Genomic DNA, 16,013 nt, shown 5'->3' with positions numbered 1-16,013 from the left:
GCGGACGCAGGTAACTGTGATATCCGTCCAGCATCCGGAGAGCTGATGTTTGGAGCAGCTGGGAAAAGAGACGGAACGACGGCGCCTCCTGGAGCCACACCTCGTCTCGCTCTCAGTCTTCAGCTTTAAAAAAAAAACAAAAAACAAAAAAGGAATTCTCAAATAAGGCAATTCAGTCCACTGCGGTTTGATTCATTTCTGCTCCGGAAACAAGGGGATGGACTGTTTGAAGACGGGAACACAACCACGACGTCTTAAGGCGCTTGGACAGTCACGAGAAAAACAAAAAGCCAAATTCGGAGTCAGTCGATGCTACGGGACCTGTCAGGGGAAACACGGACACCTTCTGAAGGTGCTCCTGATATCTCACTCAGCTGGGACCGGAACGTCTCGTGGCGTCCGCAGCGAACCCGGTGCTCGAGTTTTCAACGCGTTCAGAGAAGTCGGGGAGTCGGGGCGGGCGTCTCAAACCCTCCTGGACTTTGTTGTCGGTGTCTCCAACTCGTCTCAAGAGTGCTGGAGCTGGAATTTATAATAACCCCCCCAAAAAAACAGATTGAACTTTGATATGTCAGCGGTCATTCTCTGACGTTCTGTGTCCTTTAACGGCCCCTCCAGGACAAATGACCAGCAGGGCGGCAGCAGAGACCAACAAAAAACAGGCTGTGATTTTCAGAAACCGCCTGCTCAAAACACGGCCTCACGGCCCGCTGCTCATCTGGTCCCAAACACTGAGGATTCAGGGCGACCACAGCGGAAAATCTGACCGTTTTCTACAAACGAGTCGGCCAATCGCAGCCCAGTGAGACCCAACCTGAACCGAGGCAGGCGCTCCGTCCCTCGTGGTGCTCAGACGTTTCAGGCTTCAGTCTACTTGGGTTTCAGGAGAACAATTTGATTTACACTTATTTTCACTCATTGTGCTTTTTTTAAATATATATATATCACCTAAAGGTCAAAACAGTACTTGTCTTGGTTGGTAGGATGAGAAGAGGACTAAGAGAAAAGCAGAAAAGCTCGGGCTTAAAGATATGGTTGAGTTCTACCCTGGTATTCAAGCCAAACATCGAAGATTGTGCTAAAAGTGCTTCAATTAGACTCAAACTGTGTGTTCATGTATGTCCTGACACGTAAAGTGTGTGTGTTGGATCTCCTCCTAGCTTCCTGTTTCAGATGCATTGATAAACTTTCACGTGAACGTGAATTAATACTGGATTCAGAGTTCAAACACTCGCTGTCGGCCCCGGCACAGAACCGAAGCGCCCCCCCTTCCTCCTCCTCCCCCTCCCAAGAGTGCAATAATTTAAAGAACAAAACAAGAAACAGAAACCAGGTGGGAAGCTGTCACCCGCCGTCTCTCTCTGCCTTCGACGACAGTCTGGACTCATCGTTCGTTTGTTTCAGAAAGTAGAAAATGAGAAAGTGCAGATGGAGCTGGATGCTGCGGCGTCAACCGGTGGGGGAGGGAGGAGGGAGGAGGGGGGAGGAGCGACATCAGCTCGACCCCTTATCCCACTCAGTTTCTGTTTCTGGAGTTTGTTTGTTTGTTTAAAAGTTGTCCAAAGTGCCAGACCTTCGACCTTCTCCCCATCTTTTCTTCACAGTATTTTATGTTTTGTTGCATGCAGGGTCACCAAACCCCCCATGATGCTTTAAGGCAGGGGAGGGAGACGAGCCAGGCGATGACGAGTCTTTAGTCCTGCCCACCCCAGACCCTGAACCCCGGACCCTGAAGGTGTGTGTGTGTGTGTGTGTGTGTGTGTGTGGGGGGGGGCGCTTCAAGTTACTGCAAAAAGACGTCCACGATGTCCCTCAGACTGCAGACACCTGTTCGTCCTCTGTGGAGACAAACAGACAGAAACACACAAAGATTTAGGTTTAAACTCTGTTAAAGTTTCCTTTTATTACCATTTTATATTCATTTAAACTCATTTCCTGACTTCAGAATTATTCCACCACAAGCTCCAGGGTTACAAAACGGACTTCTGACAGTTTTATTGTTTCAGCACAGAAGCTGCAGGACTTTTCTCCTTCAGTTCGATGTGATTATGTGTTCATTTGATGGATTAAACGTTGTTTTCTTATGAAATCTTAACTCTGGACTCAAACAGCCGAAGTACGAAGCTTTGGGTGGAATTTTGACAAACGGAGCAAATTTTATTACAACTACAAACGTGAGAAACAAACACGGATGTGCTCAGGGGGGCGGCCATGTTTCTGTAGCTCTGCAGAACGCTGTGAGACGTTCAAAGCTTGGGATATCGTTTTATAACTGAGCTGTCTGGGTGTTTACTGAAGAGGAACACGGTGCAGGTTATGGTGACTCCTCTAGGTGGTGCTTCCTGACGAAGTGTGTGAAAGGTGAGGGAGAAGAGCAGAAGAAGTGAGCGTCTGACTCATGCAGGATGACATTCTGTGAGTTAGAGTGTGCAGGGATGCTGCAGGGATGCTGCAGTCCTGTGTGTCCCGGTAAACATGCAGGCTCTTTGGAGAGGAGGGGGCAGCCTGATAAAGGAGTTTTTACCTGCCTGTTAACCCCTCACGGTCGGGGAGTCCGAGGCGTGTGCTGAGCCACTAGTTTGGAGGACAAGGACTCACCCTCCTCTTCCTCCTCGGGCTCCTGGTCCTCGGCCGGGGAGCGGGTGCGGTGGAGGCCCCCCGCCCGGTGCTTGGCCGCCTGGTGGGCCTGGTGGGAGTCGGGCGACTGGGTGACCATGCGCGAGCGCTGCAGGGCCGTGGTGTAGTCCGGCGGCCGGCGGCTCGAGTGGGTCGCTGTGGGCGTGGGGGTGGACGAAGGCGGGTGCTGCCCGTCCGTGATGTCAGAGATGGTCAGGGCGGTGTAGCCGGGCGGGGTCGGCGGGGGCTCGCGGAAACGGCCCTCCTTTCGAGCTAAGTGACAAAAACACAACATGATGACAAAACCTGATGGAGAAAATGTTTTAAAATTTCTGTCGGTCCGTCCGGCTCCTGTTCACCCAGTCAACACCAGACAGCACCACCCACTCCCAAATAAGGCCTTTACCCCCAGCAGTGATGGGTGACGGAGACGGCCGGCCCAGCTGCTTGGCCTCCTCCGACCCGGTGGATGTGATGCTACTCGTCTCCGGGTCGGCGTTGACGTCCTTCCCTCCTCTCCTCTTAATCGTGCCGGTGTCTCCCTCCGAGTCCTCCCCCCAGTACGCCGCTGAGGATGAGGAGGAACTGGCCGAGGCCCAGCTGCCCCGGGCCTGCGCTGCCCACAGAGCAGCAGGACCCCCCATTAAGGCCTCCTGTCCCGAAGGGAGCCCCCCGCTCCCCCCTCCGAAGGACAGAGTCTCCCAGCTGCGTCCCTGCTGCATGGTCTGGATGTTGTCGTGGGAACCAGAGGAGCAGGAAGTCCAGGAGCCGCGCCCGCTGTCTGCAGCGTCCAGGGACACGCGATCGCCCTGATCCTGGGTCAGTTCCTCTGAACTGGGAGAGGACAGAACCGTGGGGCAGCCGGCGTAAATCCCTCGACAGTCCTGCATCGATGAGTACGACCTGAGACGACAGGAAAAAAGGGCAGAAATAAGAAAATCGAGTCGACTTTTCGTCAGAAAGAAAACAAAGACTTAATAAAAGAGCTCTTTATTCCTCCTACCCCAGGCTGTACTGGTCCGGGTCCGTCGTGGCTCTTCTTTCCAGCCGAGGCCCCCCCATGTGGGAGTCACAGACTCCCCCAGAGTGACGGAGCCTCCTCTCCTCCTGGGCCATGTCGAAAGACGAGTTACTGACGAGACTGGAGCGAGAGGAGATCTCGCTGTGGCCGGAGTCCGAGTAGGCGTCGCCGCTCCGGCTGTAACCTGCAGAGACGACGTTTCAGCCTCAGCTTCATTCTCTGGATATTTATTGTTACATTTCCTGTAAACTAATTCCCTCAGATACAGCTTATTACCACCAAAAGAGTGAGCGTGTAATAATGAAAAAAAAACAGAAGCTCTTTGTGAAGAAATGTTCAAGCGTAATGAGATAGAAACAATGTTTTAAAAATCTTTTTTTTATGTATCAACTTATCTAATGAAAGCCTGACTGATTTTTAAGTCTGAAAAATGAAGAAACTATAAACAAAAACACCTTTTAATGGAGTCAAATTACTGATAAGACATGGCGGCTGTAAAACAGTGAGCGCAGGCAGCCACCAGGGGGCGTGTGTGGCACACAGTGAGGAACAAAAGCAGCATGAAGGCTGTTGGGGGGAGGGAGGATTATTGGCTTACCCTTCTTGGGAGAGCTCTGTGGGGAGGTGGGAGGGGAGGAGAGCTGGGAGGAGGCGTTGGACACCGTGTCCTCCGGCTGTCTCCGGTGTCTGTCGCTCCCCTCCTCAGACAGAGACAGGATCTTTTTCAGAGACTGGGGCGAACTCGTGCCTGTGTATGTTTGAAATCCAAAATGAACGTAATCATTAGGAGGGACACGTCCCTTTTCCCCAGGGGTGACAGGCTGCTTTGTCTGGGATTTTCTGCTGTTTGATTGTTGGCAGACAACCTGCAGGGGGCAGCACTCTTACACAAACGCTCCGGAGAGCAGCTCTGAGAAAGCTCCTCGGATGAGAAGCGAAACGTCTTCAGCTACAGAATAGAAGTCCAGTTGTTTTTGTTTTTTAACTTTTTTTTGAAAGCAGCTCTGCTGTTTACTAACAGGATGGGGAGACTTAAAAAAACATCCTCCTCATCATTAAATGTTACATAAACCTTTCATGAAGTAAATCTGAATCAAGAAGGATTATTTTTACAGGAGACTGACAGGAAATGTTTTTGCTCTTACCAAAAGGCGGCAGATCCTTGACCGGGACTCTCTTCCGGGACGGGTAGAGGGCCACAGCAGGAACCTGCAGCGCCTGGTTTCCTTTGCCCAGCTGGCCTCGTTGCTGACTCGCAGCTCTGGACACAACCGGGGAAGTGTCTGGTCGTTTCCCACCGGCGTTCTTGGGCACTGGGTGGCGTACAAACGAAGCATGAGTTTAGTTTTTTTAAATTTCTGGTTTTAAAATCAGCCAGAACCAACTTATGAGCGGACAAAAACACAAAGTTAAAGGAAATGAATGTAAATTTGCTGCAGTTAGGAGCCTCCGTTCACCGAAGTTTGGGCTGAACTGTGTTCATCCCTGAGCATCATCTGCCTGCCGGCTGTGAATCTGATTACAGACGCACCAATACTGACACCAGTACTACATGTGTGTACTTGTACTCATAAAACACTTTAAGGGAGCGTGACGTTCACTTCTCAGTTTCTTTCCTTTTCCTCATCAGTTGGTGTTTAATAATTATATTAGTTCTTTTTAATAAAAACCGTTACCAAAACACACATTTTAAACACACAAATAACCTGTTGGGATTAATTACATTTGTAATTAGAGGCAGTGTTATCAGTACTCGTATCGATACTTGATACTCGCAGGTACTCAGATGTAAGTACTGCTGCTTCCCTACATGTGTGAAGGTGAATCGATGATGGTGCCTCGCTCTCACATGTACTGATGGAGGGCTCGCACTGCAGCGACAGCGTCTGCAGGCTCTCCTCGTTCGTTTCCAGGCTCAGGTTGGACAGGTACTGCTTCACCTTCCTGGCCATCTGGGCGTCCTCGTAAAGCTTCTTGGCGTTGAGGAAGGAGCTGCGCCGCACCCGCTTCTTGTGGCCGCCCGTCTGGCTGACGTCCAGCACGGCCGCATTGGCGCTGCCCTGACTTAGAGACCTGGATGTCCGGCCGGGCGCCAGGGACAAAACACAGACATTTAAAAGAGGAAGGAATGATAATTAACGATTGCTTCGGAGTTGAGAGATTTAAAAAAACATTTTTTTTTGGAGGCTAAAGCTGTGTTAAACACTAGGGGGCTACAAAGGGAGGATGGTGTTTAACTCAGACATGCAGAGAGCAGCTTTAGGGTTTTTTTCTTTTTCTTTTTCTCTGAACTCAAAAACATTCCAGACATTCCAGGCAGCAGAGAGGTGGGGCGAGGACTGACAGCAGAACAGCAGAGGGCGACTCGTGTGGCTCAGTCATAGTTTACATTTCTGTGGCTTGAGTCAGAGCTGGTAGTAACTGAGGGGGAAGCTGAGCCAAGAAAGCTACATGACGAACCAGGCCTTCGTCCTGGAACCAGTGAACAGACTTAAACTTCCAGGTTTCTCGACCAATTTATGGCCGATTTTGACACCCAGGTAAAAACATTTACTGTGAGTAAATTCAGGAAACAGGAACCGACTCTTCTGGGGACAAAAAGGAAAAAGTCTTGCCCGTTTTTACAAAGATTTTATGGTCTTAAAGTGTTTTTTTTAACGCAACATGAGGTTGACTTTGTGAAACTTTGTTCTGATTCAGGATAAAATACCAAAGCTAGTTTATCTTTTAGGGTTACGTATCACTCTAGATGCAGAAAACCAAACAAACGGCAAATATTTTAGAGATTTGAGCAGCTATTTAAAAAGAAAAAATCTGATTTTTATCTTCATAAAAGAAATAAATGTTTTTCTTGTGCAGGAACCCCAAGTTTGGGATGTTTTCTTATTAAAAAATAAAAAAAAAAAGTGGATGAGTAAAAACTCATAATTACAACCAAACAAAACAATGAATTAAATAGAAGCAACATTTTAAATATGAGCTGAAGAGGAGTAATGTTTCATTTTCTCTCCACATGGTTTGTGTTAAATGTTCGGTATGAACAATAACATCCCATTCGACCACAAGAATGTAAAAAAAGGAAAAAAAAGTACTTTAAATCCCCTTTCTAATGAGGACACTGATAGAAGATAAAACCTGAAGGGAAAGACTGCATGCATGTTGTTGGATATGATAGGAGGTCACATTTGCTGACGGAAGCCCAGCAGGGGCGACCTCATGTCAGCGCAGGTGACCTTTGTTACATTCAGCATCCTGAGGTTAGTGTCGGGCAGAATTAGTGGGAGGAACTCAAACTGGTTAATAAAAACGAAGGTTTATAAAAGAAGCGAAGCGGGATGAAAGCTGGCGGATTGGTGGAGCACGAAGCAGGGAAGGAAAACAGACAGGGATCCCAAACTTACCCTAAACTTCTCCATTTCTTCTTCCTAGAAGGTGGATGCCATGAACAGAGAAGCGTGGAGGGAGGAGGGGGAGGTGGGGGGGGGGGCAAAGGGTTTATAAGTAGAGAGAGAAAGAGAGGAGACAAAAGCTTAGGACAGAAAGACCACTAAGATCACCAAAGAGAAGCATTTTCACCACAGCAGAGTCCAAAGAGAGGAAATGTAACACTCCACCAAGGAACGACATCATTACACACAGACACACTTCCACAGAAGCTCGGAGCCCGCCTCACGCCGACAGTGTGTGGAAGGAAACAGTCGCCAAGAGGAGCAGCTGCCTGAAGGAGAAGCGTGCCGCGGAAACTGAACCGACTGACCCCGCAGAGTTTGTTAGTCAGTGCAGAGCTGACTGGTCCTACGGGGACGGTGAAGGAGCTCTGATTAACACAACGTCTAACACTCCTTTAACAGCGTCTCCTTACCGGGTGCGAAACATCAGGGCGGGGTCCATGTTGACGGACGCCATGCGCCCAACATGGCGGATTTCTTTGGCAATCATCCGAAGCTTCTCAAAGTTCACCAGGCCGTCCACTTTGGAGTCATTGCCTGTAAGTTCAGCCAATAAAAACAACATTAATTACCAATTAACCACAAGAAAACTAAAAACAAGAGGCAGGGAAAGCATAAACTGACCAACTACAAACAACAAAACCATAAAGCTACAGCTAGCTGCTAAATTAGCAATGTTAGCTTAGCTTACCCAATTGCCTTTACATGTAAAGTTTGATTTAATTGATGAATTCATGAGCAAATAAACTTTATACAAACTAAAAGACATAAAGATTTGAAAACAGAGAATTTCAGGCTGCAAACAGTAAAATTTGCTGCAGTAAACACGTTTAAACGCACCTAAATATGAGATGTTATAATTATTTCACAACTGAAAAACACAAACGCTGATTTTGTTGGTAGATTTAAGCATCACTTCTAAATAAAACTCCCAAATTTGGGATAATATGATCTTTTTATGGGTCAGTTATGGGTCTTTACTGTAAAATGTCTGAAATATTCTGCCTAAATTTAGTTTTTCTGTCACTTTTAACCATATTTTCAGTCAAAAATCCTGTATGTATATTTAATTAATTATCGTTGTTTCTTAAAGCTGTCAGGGGAGAGGGTTTCTGCCGCGTACCTTCGTGAAGGAAGGTGAGGTCCTTCTTGATGACGGGGAACAGGGGGATGATTGGTGGCTGGAGGTTCTGGTTGTTGAGAACGTTCCTGTACTTCGCCATATTTCTAGACGGGTCAAAGAGGTCCTGCAGGTCCCCGAACAGCTTCTCGTACTTGCTGGGTAACTTCTCCCACGTGCCCCTCAGTCTGGAGACTGGAGCCAAGTTCAGACCGCTGTGAAGAGCCGCAGAGTGGTCAAACAGGAAAAATACTCCACCACGGACTTGAATCAAAGTATAAAACGGTGCGCAACGATCCAAAGGAAAAAGAAGCAACGCTGGATCGTTTTCTTCTCGTACCTGATGATGGCGAACATGGAGTTGAAGTTCTTGCACTCCCGACAGTGCAGCGCGATCTTGATGAAGTGCTTGACGATCTTCATGCGCTTCAGCTGGTTGGGCTCCCGCACCACCTCGGTCGCCACCCAGAAGGTTTCGTGGTTGATGGACTCCTCGAAGCGCTTCAGGCTGACAGAGCCGACCTTGGAGCGCAGCTTGAACAGGTCGTCGATGTATTCGGTGGGCTCGATGGCGCAGAAAAGTTCGAACGCTCTCATGGAGAGCTGGGTGGCCACCTCCACGGTGCTGAGCTGCAGCAGCGAGATCTGGCCTTCTCGGAGGAGGTCCTGGGCGTCCTCGTCTGAGCATAACGTCTCCGTCTCCATGTTGCTCTTTAGGTAGTATCTAACGGCAGAAAAGGGTGTTTTTTAATTGGATCATTGAGAAAACTGTGATTTATGACACTTATTTGTTAGACTTTACTGCTAAATGATGTCAGAACAGATTACATTTATATATTTGAGTGTCAGCTTTACAGAAAAGCCAATTATAAACGTTGTTAGTTATTTGCTCCTTCGAGAATGTGTTTCTTTTTTCCAACACGGAGGTGCTTCAGATGCCCTCACCTGCCGCTCAGCTGAATCCTGTCAGCCAGCTTAGAAAGCTGATCAGGTAACCGCCTCTGTTTGATGACGCCCTCCGGCGTGACGGACACCTCACATAAGGAATACGCCTCCGCCGCCGCCGTCAGGGCGAACTCCCTGATGGCCTGGACCACCACCTCTTTGGCCGTCGTGTCTTTCCCGATCATGATGTATCGAGACTGCTGGTCCGCTTTGAAGACCCGTAACACCTGGTCCGACATATCTGGGGATGAGATGACATGTCTGACGTGAGCATAAACGGGTTAATTAAATCTAATTTAAAATAAAATCACTGATTGTTGTCATTTCTTAAAAGCTGAGCATCCAAACTCGAAGACAAGAAGACAACCTCGAACCTTGTTTCCCCACAATTCATTTGTTCGATCAGAAACAAGAGGAGAGCAAACAAATCACCCAGGAAAAATATAAGAAGCTGAATTTATCACACGTCCGCCCACTGAAGTGCAGCGACTTCAGGATGCCAAAAACCGATTAAAAGACTAAAAGTGGGGAAAAGTTTGCAAAGAGAAGCAGAATCATGGGAAATGTACTCACTCAGTATGACTGGTACTGAAAGAACAAAACAAATGAGGCAAAGAAGTTAATTTGGACTGAATATAATAAATCATCTGTCTGTTGGCTTTGCTATAAACACAAAATTCTCATCGGAAATTTTACATTTCACTGAACTTCAGAAACAAACTAATAATATTCTTCCACAACTTTAGCAGTTTATATTCCAACTAGAAAATAGTATTTTTGGATAAAACTCCATAGTTTCAACTGGAGGCATAAACAACTAAAGTAAATAAGTGTTATCTTTCTAAATTTGCCTCTAGAAGCTCAGAAAAATAAAAGCTTAGACGTCCAATAAGGCCGAGGCTTTATGGAGCTGTGGTGATGACAAAATTACAACATTTGTTTCTGTGATGCAGTGTTTTAATAACCTGGACCAGATCAACAAGTGTCCAAACTGTCCCTAAAAACGTTCTTCCTCCCAACAACCTAACAAGTAAACCACTGAACCTCAGGAAATCAGCTGCTCAGGAACCGGCTCTGAGGCAGAGGACGAAGGGGAGCTTTGGTCCTGATTTCTGTTGGGTTTTAACTAAAATATGTCACGGACAATTAACTGGAACCTCAGGAAGTCATTTAACCTTCTAATAAAGAGGAAGAATAAATCTCAGCCTGATATTAAACCCCTCTGAGGTGAAAAACCCACCAGGCTGGTTGTTGAAGTCGAGGATGCGGTGGTGCGACTGCAGGAGGTCTGGATTCGACGAGGAGAGGTTTCCACTGACCGGCAGAGCCGGTGGGATCTGTTTGGACTGCTTCATCCCGACGATGCTGTCATCCTGTGATTGGCCTACGCAAACGTCACTATGGAAACAGGACCGAGAGCAGGGTAGAGGGAAGGGGGCCAGAGAGAGAGAGCAGTTCTGTCAAGCACAGGCAGAGGGCAGCAAAACAAACCAGAAAAATACACAATATGTGTCTAAATCTCAGTGATTTTTAGCTGAATTCACTGATCTGAAGCAGATTTGATAATCATGGACTAACAGCTGGTTGGATTAGGTCTCATTACTTGTAAGGTTTGGGGGGCAGGATGCTGGTGAGCGTCTTGTCGAAGATCTTTTTCAGTTTGTTGCGCCCTCCGACTGTGTTGGTCTTGGCCTTCTTGCTGGCTTTCTCCAGGCCCATGACCTGCTCCACGTCCACCGCCAGGTCCGGTATGGAGTAGCGGCTGGCCTTCTTGATGTCCCCGATCTTCGGCAGGTGGGGCGCCCCGTTCTTCCTGTCATGGTCCTCATCCACGTCCAAGTCGTGCTCGTGTTCTGGCCGCGTTAGCAGCTCCTTGAACACTGAATGAAAATAGGAAAGTAAAGCAGATGAGCTATAAACCTTCTAAAGACTAAAAATGGAAGGGTTCAACTGTGTTTGAGTCAGTGGCATATGATGATAATTACCTAAAAGATTTGTCTTCACAGTTATAGACAAGTGGGTGTTGTTCTTAAGAATCTCGTTGGCTTTGCAGAGCTGGACATTTTCAAAGTTCTGCCCATTGACCTCCAAGATCTGCAAAAAATCAGCTGCAGTTTAAAGGTTTGCACCGGTGGGACTGGAAGAATACAGAGATAATGTCATATCTGTGCACAAAATGTTTAATATCAAGAAAAAAAAAAAGGAAAAAACTTTGAACAGGTACCACATTTGATTCAGCAAATGTTTTTGTGTTAACCGTAAAAAGCCACCATGGCTGGGAAATGTTGGATATTTGCATTAAAACAATCTTTAAACCTGTCTGCCACTTCCTCTTTGTTGAAAGAGGAAGTCGGCTTTAACAGCAATGCAAAAAGCACACGTCTCTTTCTGCTGGCGGTTCTCAAATTGAGGGGCGTGTCCCCCAGGAAGGGCGCAGGGTCGTTCCAGGGAGTTGGCGTGACCACTCCTATTGTTCTTTCATTTCAATATTCGGTTTTATCGGTTTCTGACGAAGGGAAATGTTGGTGTTTGACGGAGGTGGACAAAGGGGGGACCTTGAAATCCTCCAAAAGGAGGCACGGCATGAAAAGTTTCAAACCCACTGTGCTACGAGGTCTGTAGGCACCTCCTTACAGAGCCACGGAGCTCAGGTCTGTATGGCTCCATGACAAATAACTCAGTTTAGCACTAAAGCTCTGAATTAGTGTTCCCTGAAGAAAGGAGGACTGACTGAAGCAGTAAAACGTGGAAGGTGCGAGTGGCGCGGGAGAAGTCAGCGCCTCTGCTTCCTTTTGGGGAAACAGCTGCAGGGGATGTTTGGAGTCAAGAGGGCTTAACTCACGTCCAGACACTCTCGAGATGGTTTCAAGGATTAAGAGACTTTGCTCAAAGCTGAGAAGCCTGCAGAGTGTGAAAATGGCTGAGAAGTTGTGAGGAGAAAGTCAACACAGGGCGCCCGCGGCTACTGGCAAGTTCAATTTAAGTCTTCTCAAAAGGACCCCTTTAATGCTAGTTAGATCCAAATGCAAAACCAATTTCACAACAAAAATGAGCTTCAACTGGAAAAAAAGATCAATTTGAGCGCTGGCCTGCGTGCCCGACTGGACTGATTTTTCTTCACAGCCCCAACAGAAATAAATTAACTTTTGAGCTTGCTGGGAGGGTAAATAAACTCCAGAAATAGTTACATTATAAAAAAAAAATCAAACACTGTTTGATTGTTTGCTTCAACAATGTCTCCTCCAGTAAAAGTTACCTGATCTCCACGCTTAAGGCCGGCTTCTGCTGCCTTGCTGCCTGGCTCCACGGCATTGATGAAGATGGAGAAACCTTTTTCCTGCCCTCCGAGGAGGCTGAAGGCCAGAGGAGAGTCCCTGGACGGCTTGGTCAGCGTCACCAGCCGCGGCTTGGCTTTAGCAGCACACGCTATATTTAACAGTCTGAGGTGCCCACACATTTTCTGAAGGAGAAGAAATAAACAAAGACACAAATCAGAATATTTCTCCTCCCCTACATGTGGTGAACCTGTGTCCAGATGCTTACTTCTTTCTCCAGGTTGTTTTCAAACTCCTCCAGAAAGTGAGTCATGGCGGGGTCTCCCTCAAAGTCATTGAAGTGATTGTTTACCCACAGCAAGACTACCCGTGTAACCTGCAGAAACCACAGGTCAGCATCCAGGGTTCTGCTCTAGCAGCCTCCACCCGACCCCAAAATGTCTGCAGACTAAAGCTAAACATCCAAATGTGTCTACATGTTTGCATATTAGGACTGGATGCTCATCTCACTGATATTTAAAGTAGTGAATTGGCTGAAATTTGTCAGAGAATAAACTGTTAAAAATAAAACAATCAGAACAGAAGCTAAAAGTCATTAAGACTGTAGCTGAAATCAGTGAAACCATAGCTAAAAGATTAAATTACCAAGACAGTAGCTAAAAGGAGCAGAGCAGGTTTGCTGGAGAAGATTTTAGAAAACAATGTTTTTTAAGAAATGATTTCTTTTTCTAAATAAAGTTAAATATTTCAAAAAGCATAAAAGTTACAAATACTAAAAGTCGTAGCACACTGTTTCCAGTTAAGCTGAGTGTTTTGATATGTGATTGGGTAAAAAAGCACAAAGTATGAAGGAGTAGTTAATAATAATCATATTAAATAAATGATAAAGAGGCATTTCCTGCAGGCCTGCTGCCCGTACCTTGTCCCTGAGACTGGGGTCGTGAAACCACTCCAGGAGCTTTTTGCCCACGACCATGGGGCTGGAGAGGAAGGTCCTGTAGGTCAACAGGAAGTCCTCGATGTAGGTAGGGTCCACGACTGAGTGCTCCTCCACCAGGTGCATGGTGAGGCGCTCTGGTGTGCCCTGACGTTTGACATGATATTATTATAAAAAAAAGGCTTTCTCGTAAGATTTTAATGGCTGCAAACGAATGGCTGCTGGTTTGTCACCTTGATGACGATGTGTCCTTTCCTGGTGCCGGTCCGGTCCAGTTCACGGTGTTCCTTCACCATAACGATCTCTCCTTCCTCCTCTACCTTCTGCATATTCTTCTCCACCTGGTTGAGGATGCAGCAGTAGTCCTGCTGGGCTATACACACAAACTGAAACATAAAAGAAAACACAGAAAAAATTTAACTTTAGGCACAAATTTAAGCAAATCTTGGAAGTAAAATAACAAATATCAGTTTTACATTGATATGTTTAAATGTTTGTGATATTTTTGCCACTGGATGAAGCTGTTAGTGCAACAAAAACCAGATTTTAACTAATGCTAAGCTACTGTTTCCCAGACAGATAATTAGCAGCAACGATGTTCTGATGAGCTCCAGTTAGAGACTGGAAATCTTCCCACATTTCAGCGTGCAAACTTTCACTGTTCAGTACATTATCTCATTAAACACGAGATGCAAACAGTGTGATCTTCTTGCACAAGATGGCTCATTGTCTTTTAAAATGCCCCACATGTAAAGGGCTGATACTGCCTTAAATGACGTGGAAACCCTTTCAGCACAAGTGGGTCACAGCGGGCTTTAATAACAGAAGATGACAGGACTCCTGCTGCTTTTTAACACCAAGATGCGAAGGAAATGGACTTCTTGACACAAGCAGATGGGTTCAAAGCGAACGGGACGGTGAAAACGGGGTTCCCACCTGGCAGTCGTCCACCTTGGTCTTCATGACACCTTTCATGTACTCCTTCTCCATGGTTGGTGACACCCCGAAACTATTCCCCATACACAGGATCTCCGTCCGGCCGTCGGGGTACGTCACCTCCACGGAGCCGTTTAAGATCACCGACCATGAGTCCAGCTGGAACAGGAACACACAAACGCAGCAGTTAGATGTTTAGAGAAGAAAAATCATAAAAAGAGAAACTAAAACAAACATCTGAACAATCCTGCAAAAAGAACAACACATTTTATAGGTCCTCATCGTAAAGTCATACAGACCTGTGAATAAAAATCATGAAGTAAAAACATAAATCCTCACAATTAACTGATGGTTAATGAGTCCTTAAATGAAAAAAGTTTTAAGCAAAATATGTGAAAAGTTGCCAACTACCAGGTGTGTTTGTTTACCTACAGAAACAACCAAAGTGACTGAAAACGGGTCAACAACAGAGACGTCCACAGAAGAGCCATTAGAGATGGAGAAATCTGACAATTTTGTTGCGTTTGAACATATTTATGCTCAGATTTGTTGGTGCTTTGTTTACATTGAACGCATACCTGCATTTCAAAATTACATATCAATAAATCTGGAAAACTACTGAAGTAAACACTTTCAAACTGCACCGTCTGATATAATTCAGGAGAACCCTTTTTTTTGTTATTTAAGTATTGTTACTAGTACTTGTTTTCCTTTAAATAAAAGCCTGCTGATTTTAAAATTAAAATAAAATATTCCTGAAAACTGACATTTTGTGGGCTCACACACAGAAGAAATGCGCTCAGTGAACCCGAATTCCCTTAAAGCGTTCATTTACTGCTGAAGCCAGACCTCGGACACAAATATTCTTTTGTTAAAGCGCATTTTAGTGAAAAATAAGCAAATCGTCCTCTTTCAAATTGAATGTCATGTCTTGACCTGAGAGAAAGAGAAACACTAAGTGAGTCCAGCTCTGGGTGCCTAAGGGATGCTAGAAGCACCCAGCGATAAGTGATGTCAGCCATTCAGGTTTAATAGAGCAGAAAAAAACATAAAACTAAAAAAAGAAAAGATTTGTTGGTGTGTGGAGGTGAGAATAAGGTTCAGTTCCCTGAGAGGCAGAGACACAAAAAGAATGAAAACAATTCAATATAAGACCAGACAGGATTATGTGTGCATGGCTTTTTGGATACACACCTCCTCTCCATCGTTGAGAACGATGGTGCCGGCGCGTTCGACCACAGCGAAGACCATTACGGCGCAGAGTTCCCTCCTCACCGACATGGTCATGTTGGCAAACGCTGGCAGCTGATGCATGAACTCCAGTAATTGCTCTGTGAGAGGGACAAAAAAAATCAGAGAAATTAAGGACGAAAACACTCAAAGGCCAAAATAAGGGGCAGAAGCTGGAGGCCAAGTTTAAAAACAGATCAACACCATCATCATTACGTAGCCAAGAGAAGAAATCATTATGGGGAGAACACTAAGCCAAATATCAATTCTATTGATAAAAACTTTGAGGTGAGCCAAAAAGAACGGCTGACAAATCACTAAGTGAGCTTAGAGTGAGTTTAAAGAGCTGCTGGACAGGAGCCACACCAGGAGGGGTGTTATGGTGGATCAAATTCAAACCAATTCTTGATAAGACAAAAAAAAAAAAAACACTGCTGACATGCCAAAGTCAACATGCTAACCAAAGTCTACATGCTAACCAAAG

General features: G+C 46.0%; 1 protein-coding gene across 14 annotated transcripts in view; it reads right to left on the bottom strand.

Annotated features, from left to right (window-relative positions):
* Window positions 1-56: 56 nt before the first annotated feature.
* The window catches only part of rapgef2 (Rap guanine nucleotide exchange factor (GEF) 2), a 95,457-nt gene continuing 79,500 nt past the window's right edge, over window positions 57-16,013 (bottom strand). For 6 of the 14 annotated variants that reach the window (XM_037977319.1, XM_037977321.1, XM_037977324.1 and 3 more), the window contains 22 exons: window positions 15,494-15,630; window positions 14,300-14,458; window positions 13,597-13,749; window positions 13,346-13,510; window positions 12,695-12,802; window positions 12,408-12,611; window positions 11,137-11,245; window positions 10,755-11,031; window positions 10,392-10,549; window positions 9,725-9,739; window positions 9,152-9,392; window positions 8,547-8,930; window positions 8,210-8,421; window positions 7,500-7,623; window positions 7,039-7,062; window positions 5,487-5,710; window positions 4,783-4,950; window positions 4,236-4,385; window positions 3,620-3,821; window positions 3,023-3,519; window positions 2,529-2,889; window positions 57-1,838 (listed from right to left, as the gene is read on the bottom strand). In XM_037977319.1, the coding sequence (XP_037833247.1) occupies window positions 2,540-2,889; window positions 3,023-3,519; window positions 3,620-3,821; window positions 4,236-4,385; window positions 4,783-4,950; window positions 5,487-5,710; window positions 7,039-7,062; window positions 7,500-7,623; window positions 8,210-8,421; window positions 8,547-8,930; window positions 9,152-9,392; window positions 9,725-9,739; window positions 10,392-10,549; window positions 10,755-11,031; window positions 11,137-11,245; window positions 12,408-12,611; window positions 12,695-12,802; window positions 13,346-13,510; window positions 13,597-13,749; window positions 14,300-14,458; window positions 15,494-15,630 (4,061 nt within the window). In that variant the 3' untranslated portion in view covers window positions 57-1,838; window positions 2,529-2,539. The remainder of the gene's footprint in view (window positions 1,839-2,528; window positions 2,890-3,022; window positions 3,520-3,619; window positions 3,822-4,235; window positions 4,386-4,782; window positions 4,951-5,486; window positions 5,711-7,038; window positions 7,063-7,499; window positions 7,624-8,209; window positions 8,422-8,546; window positions 8,931-9,151; window positions 9,393-9,724; window positions 9,740-10,391; window positions 10,550-10,754; window positions 11,032-11,136; window positions 11,246-12,407; window positions 12,612-12,694; window positions 12,803-13,345; window positions 13,511-13,596; window positions 13,750-14,299; window positions 14,459-15,493; window positions 15,631-16,013) is intronic. The other 8 variants (XM_037977320.1, XM_037977323.1, XM_037977328.1 and 5 more) reach the window with 6 other exon arrangements.

This window comes from Kryptolebias marmoratus, linkage group LG9 (genome assembly GCF_001649575.2).
Source record: "Kryptolebias marmoratus isolate JLee-2015 linkage group LG9, ASM164957v2, whole genome shotgun sequence".
Taxonomy (NCBI): domain Eukaryota; kingdom Metazoa; phylum Chordata; class Actinopteri; order Cyprinodontiformes; family Rivulidae; genus Kryptolebias; species Kryptolebias marmoratus.
This window is presented reverse-complemented; position numbering and strand designations above follow the sequence as displayed.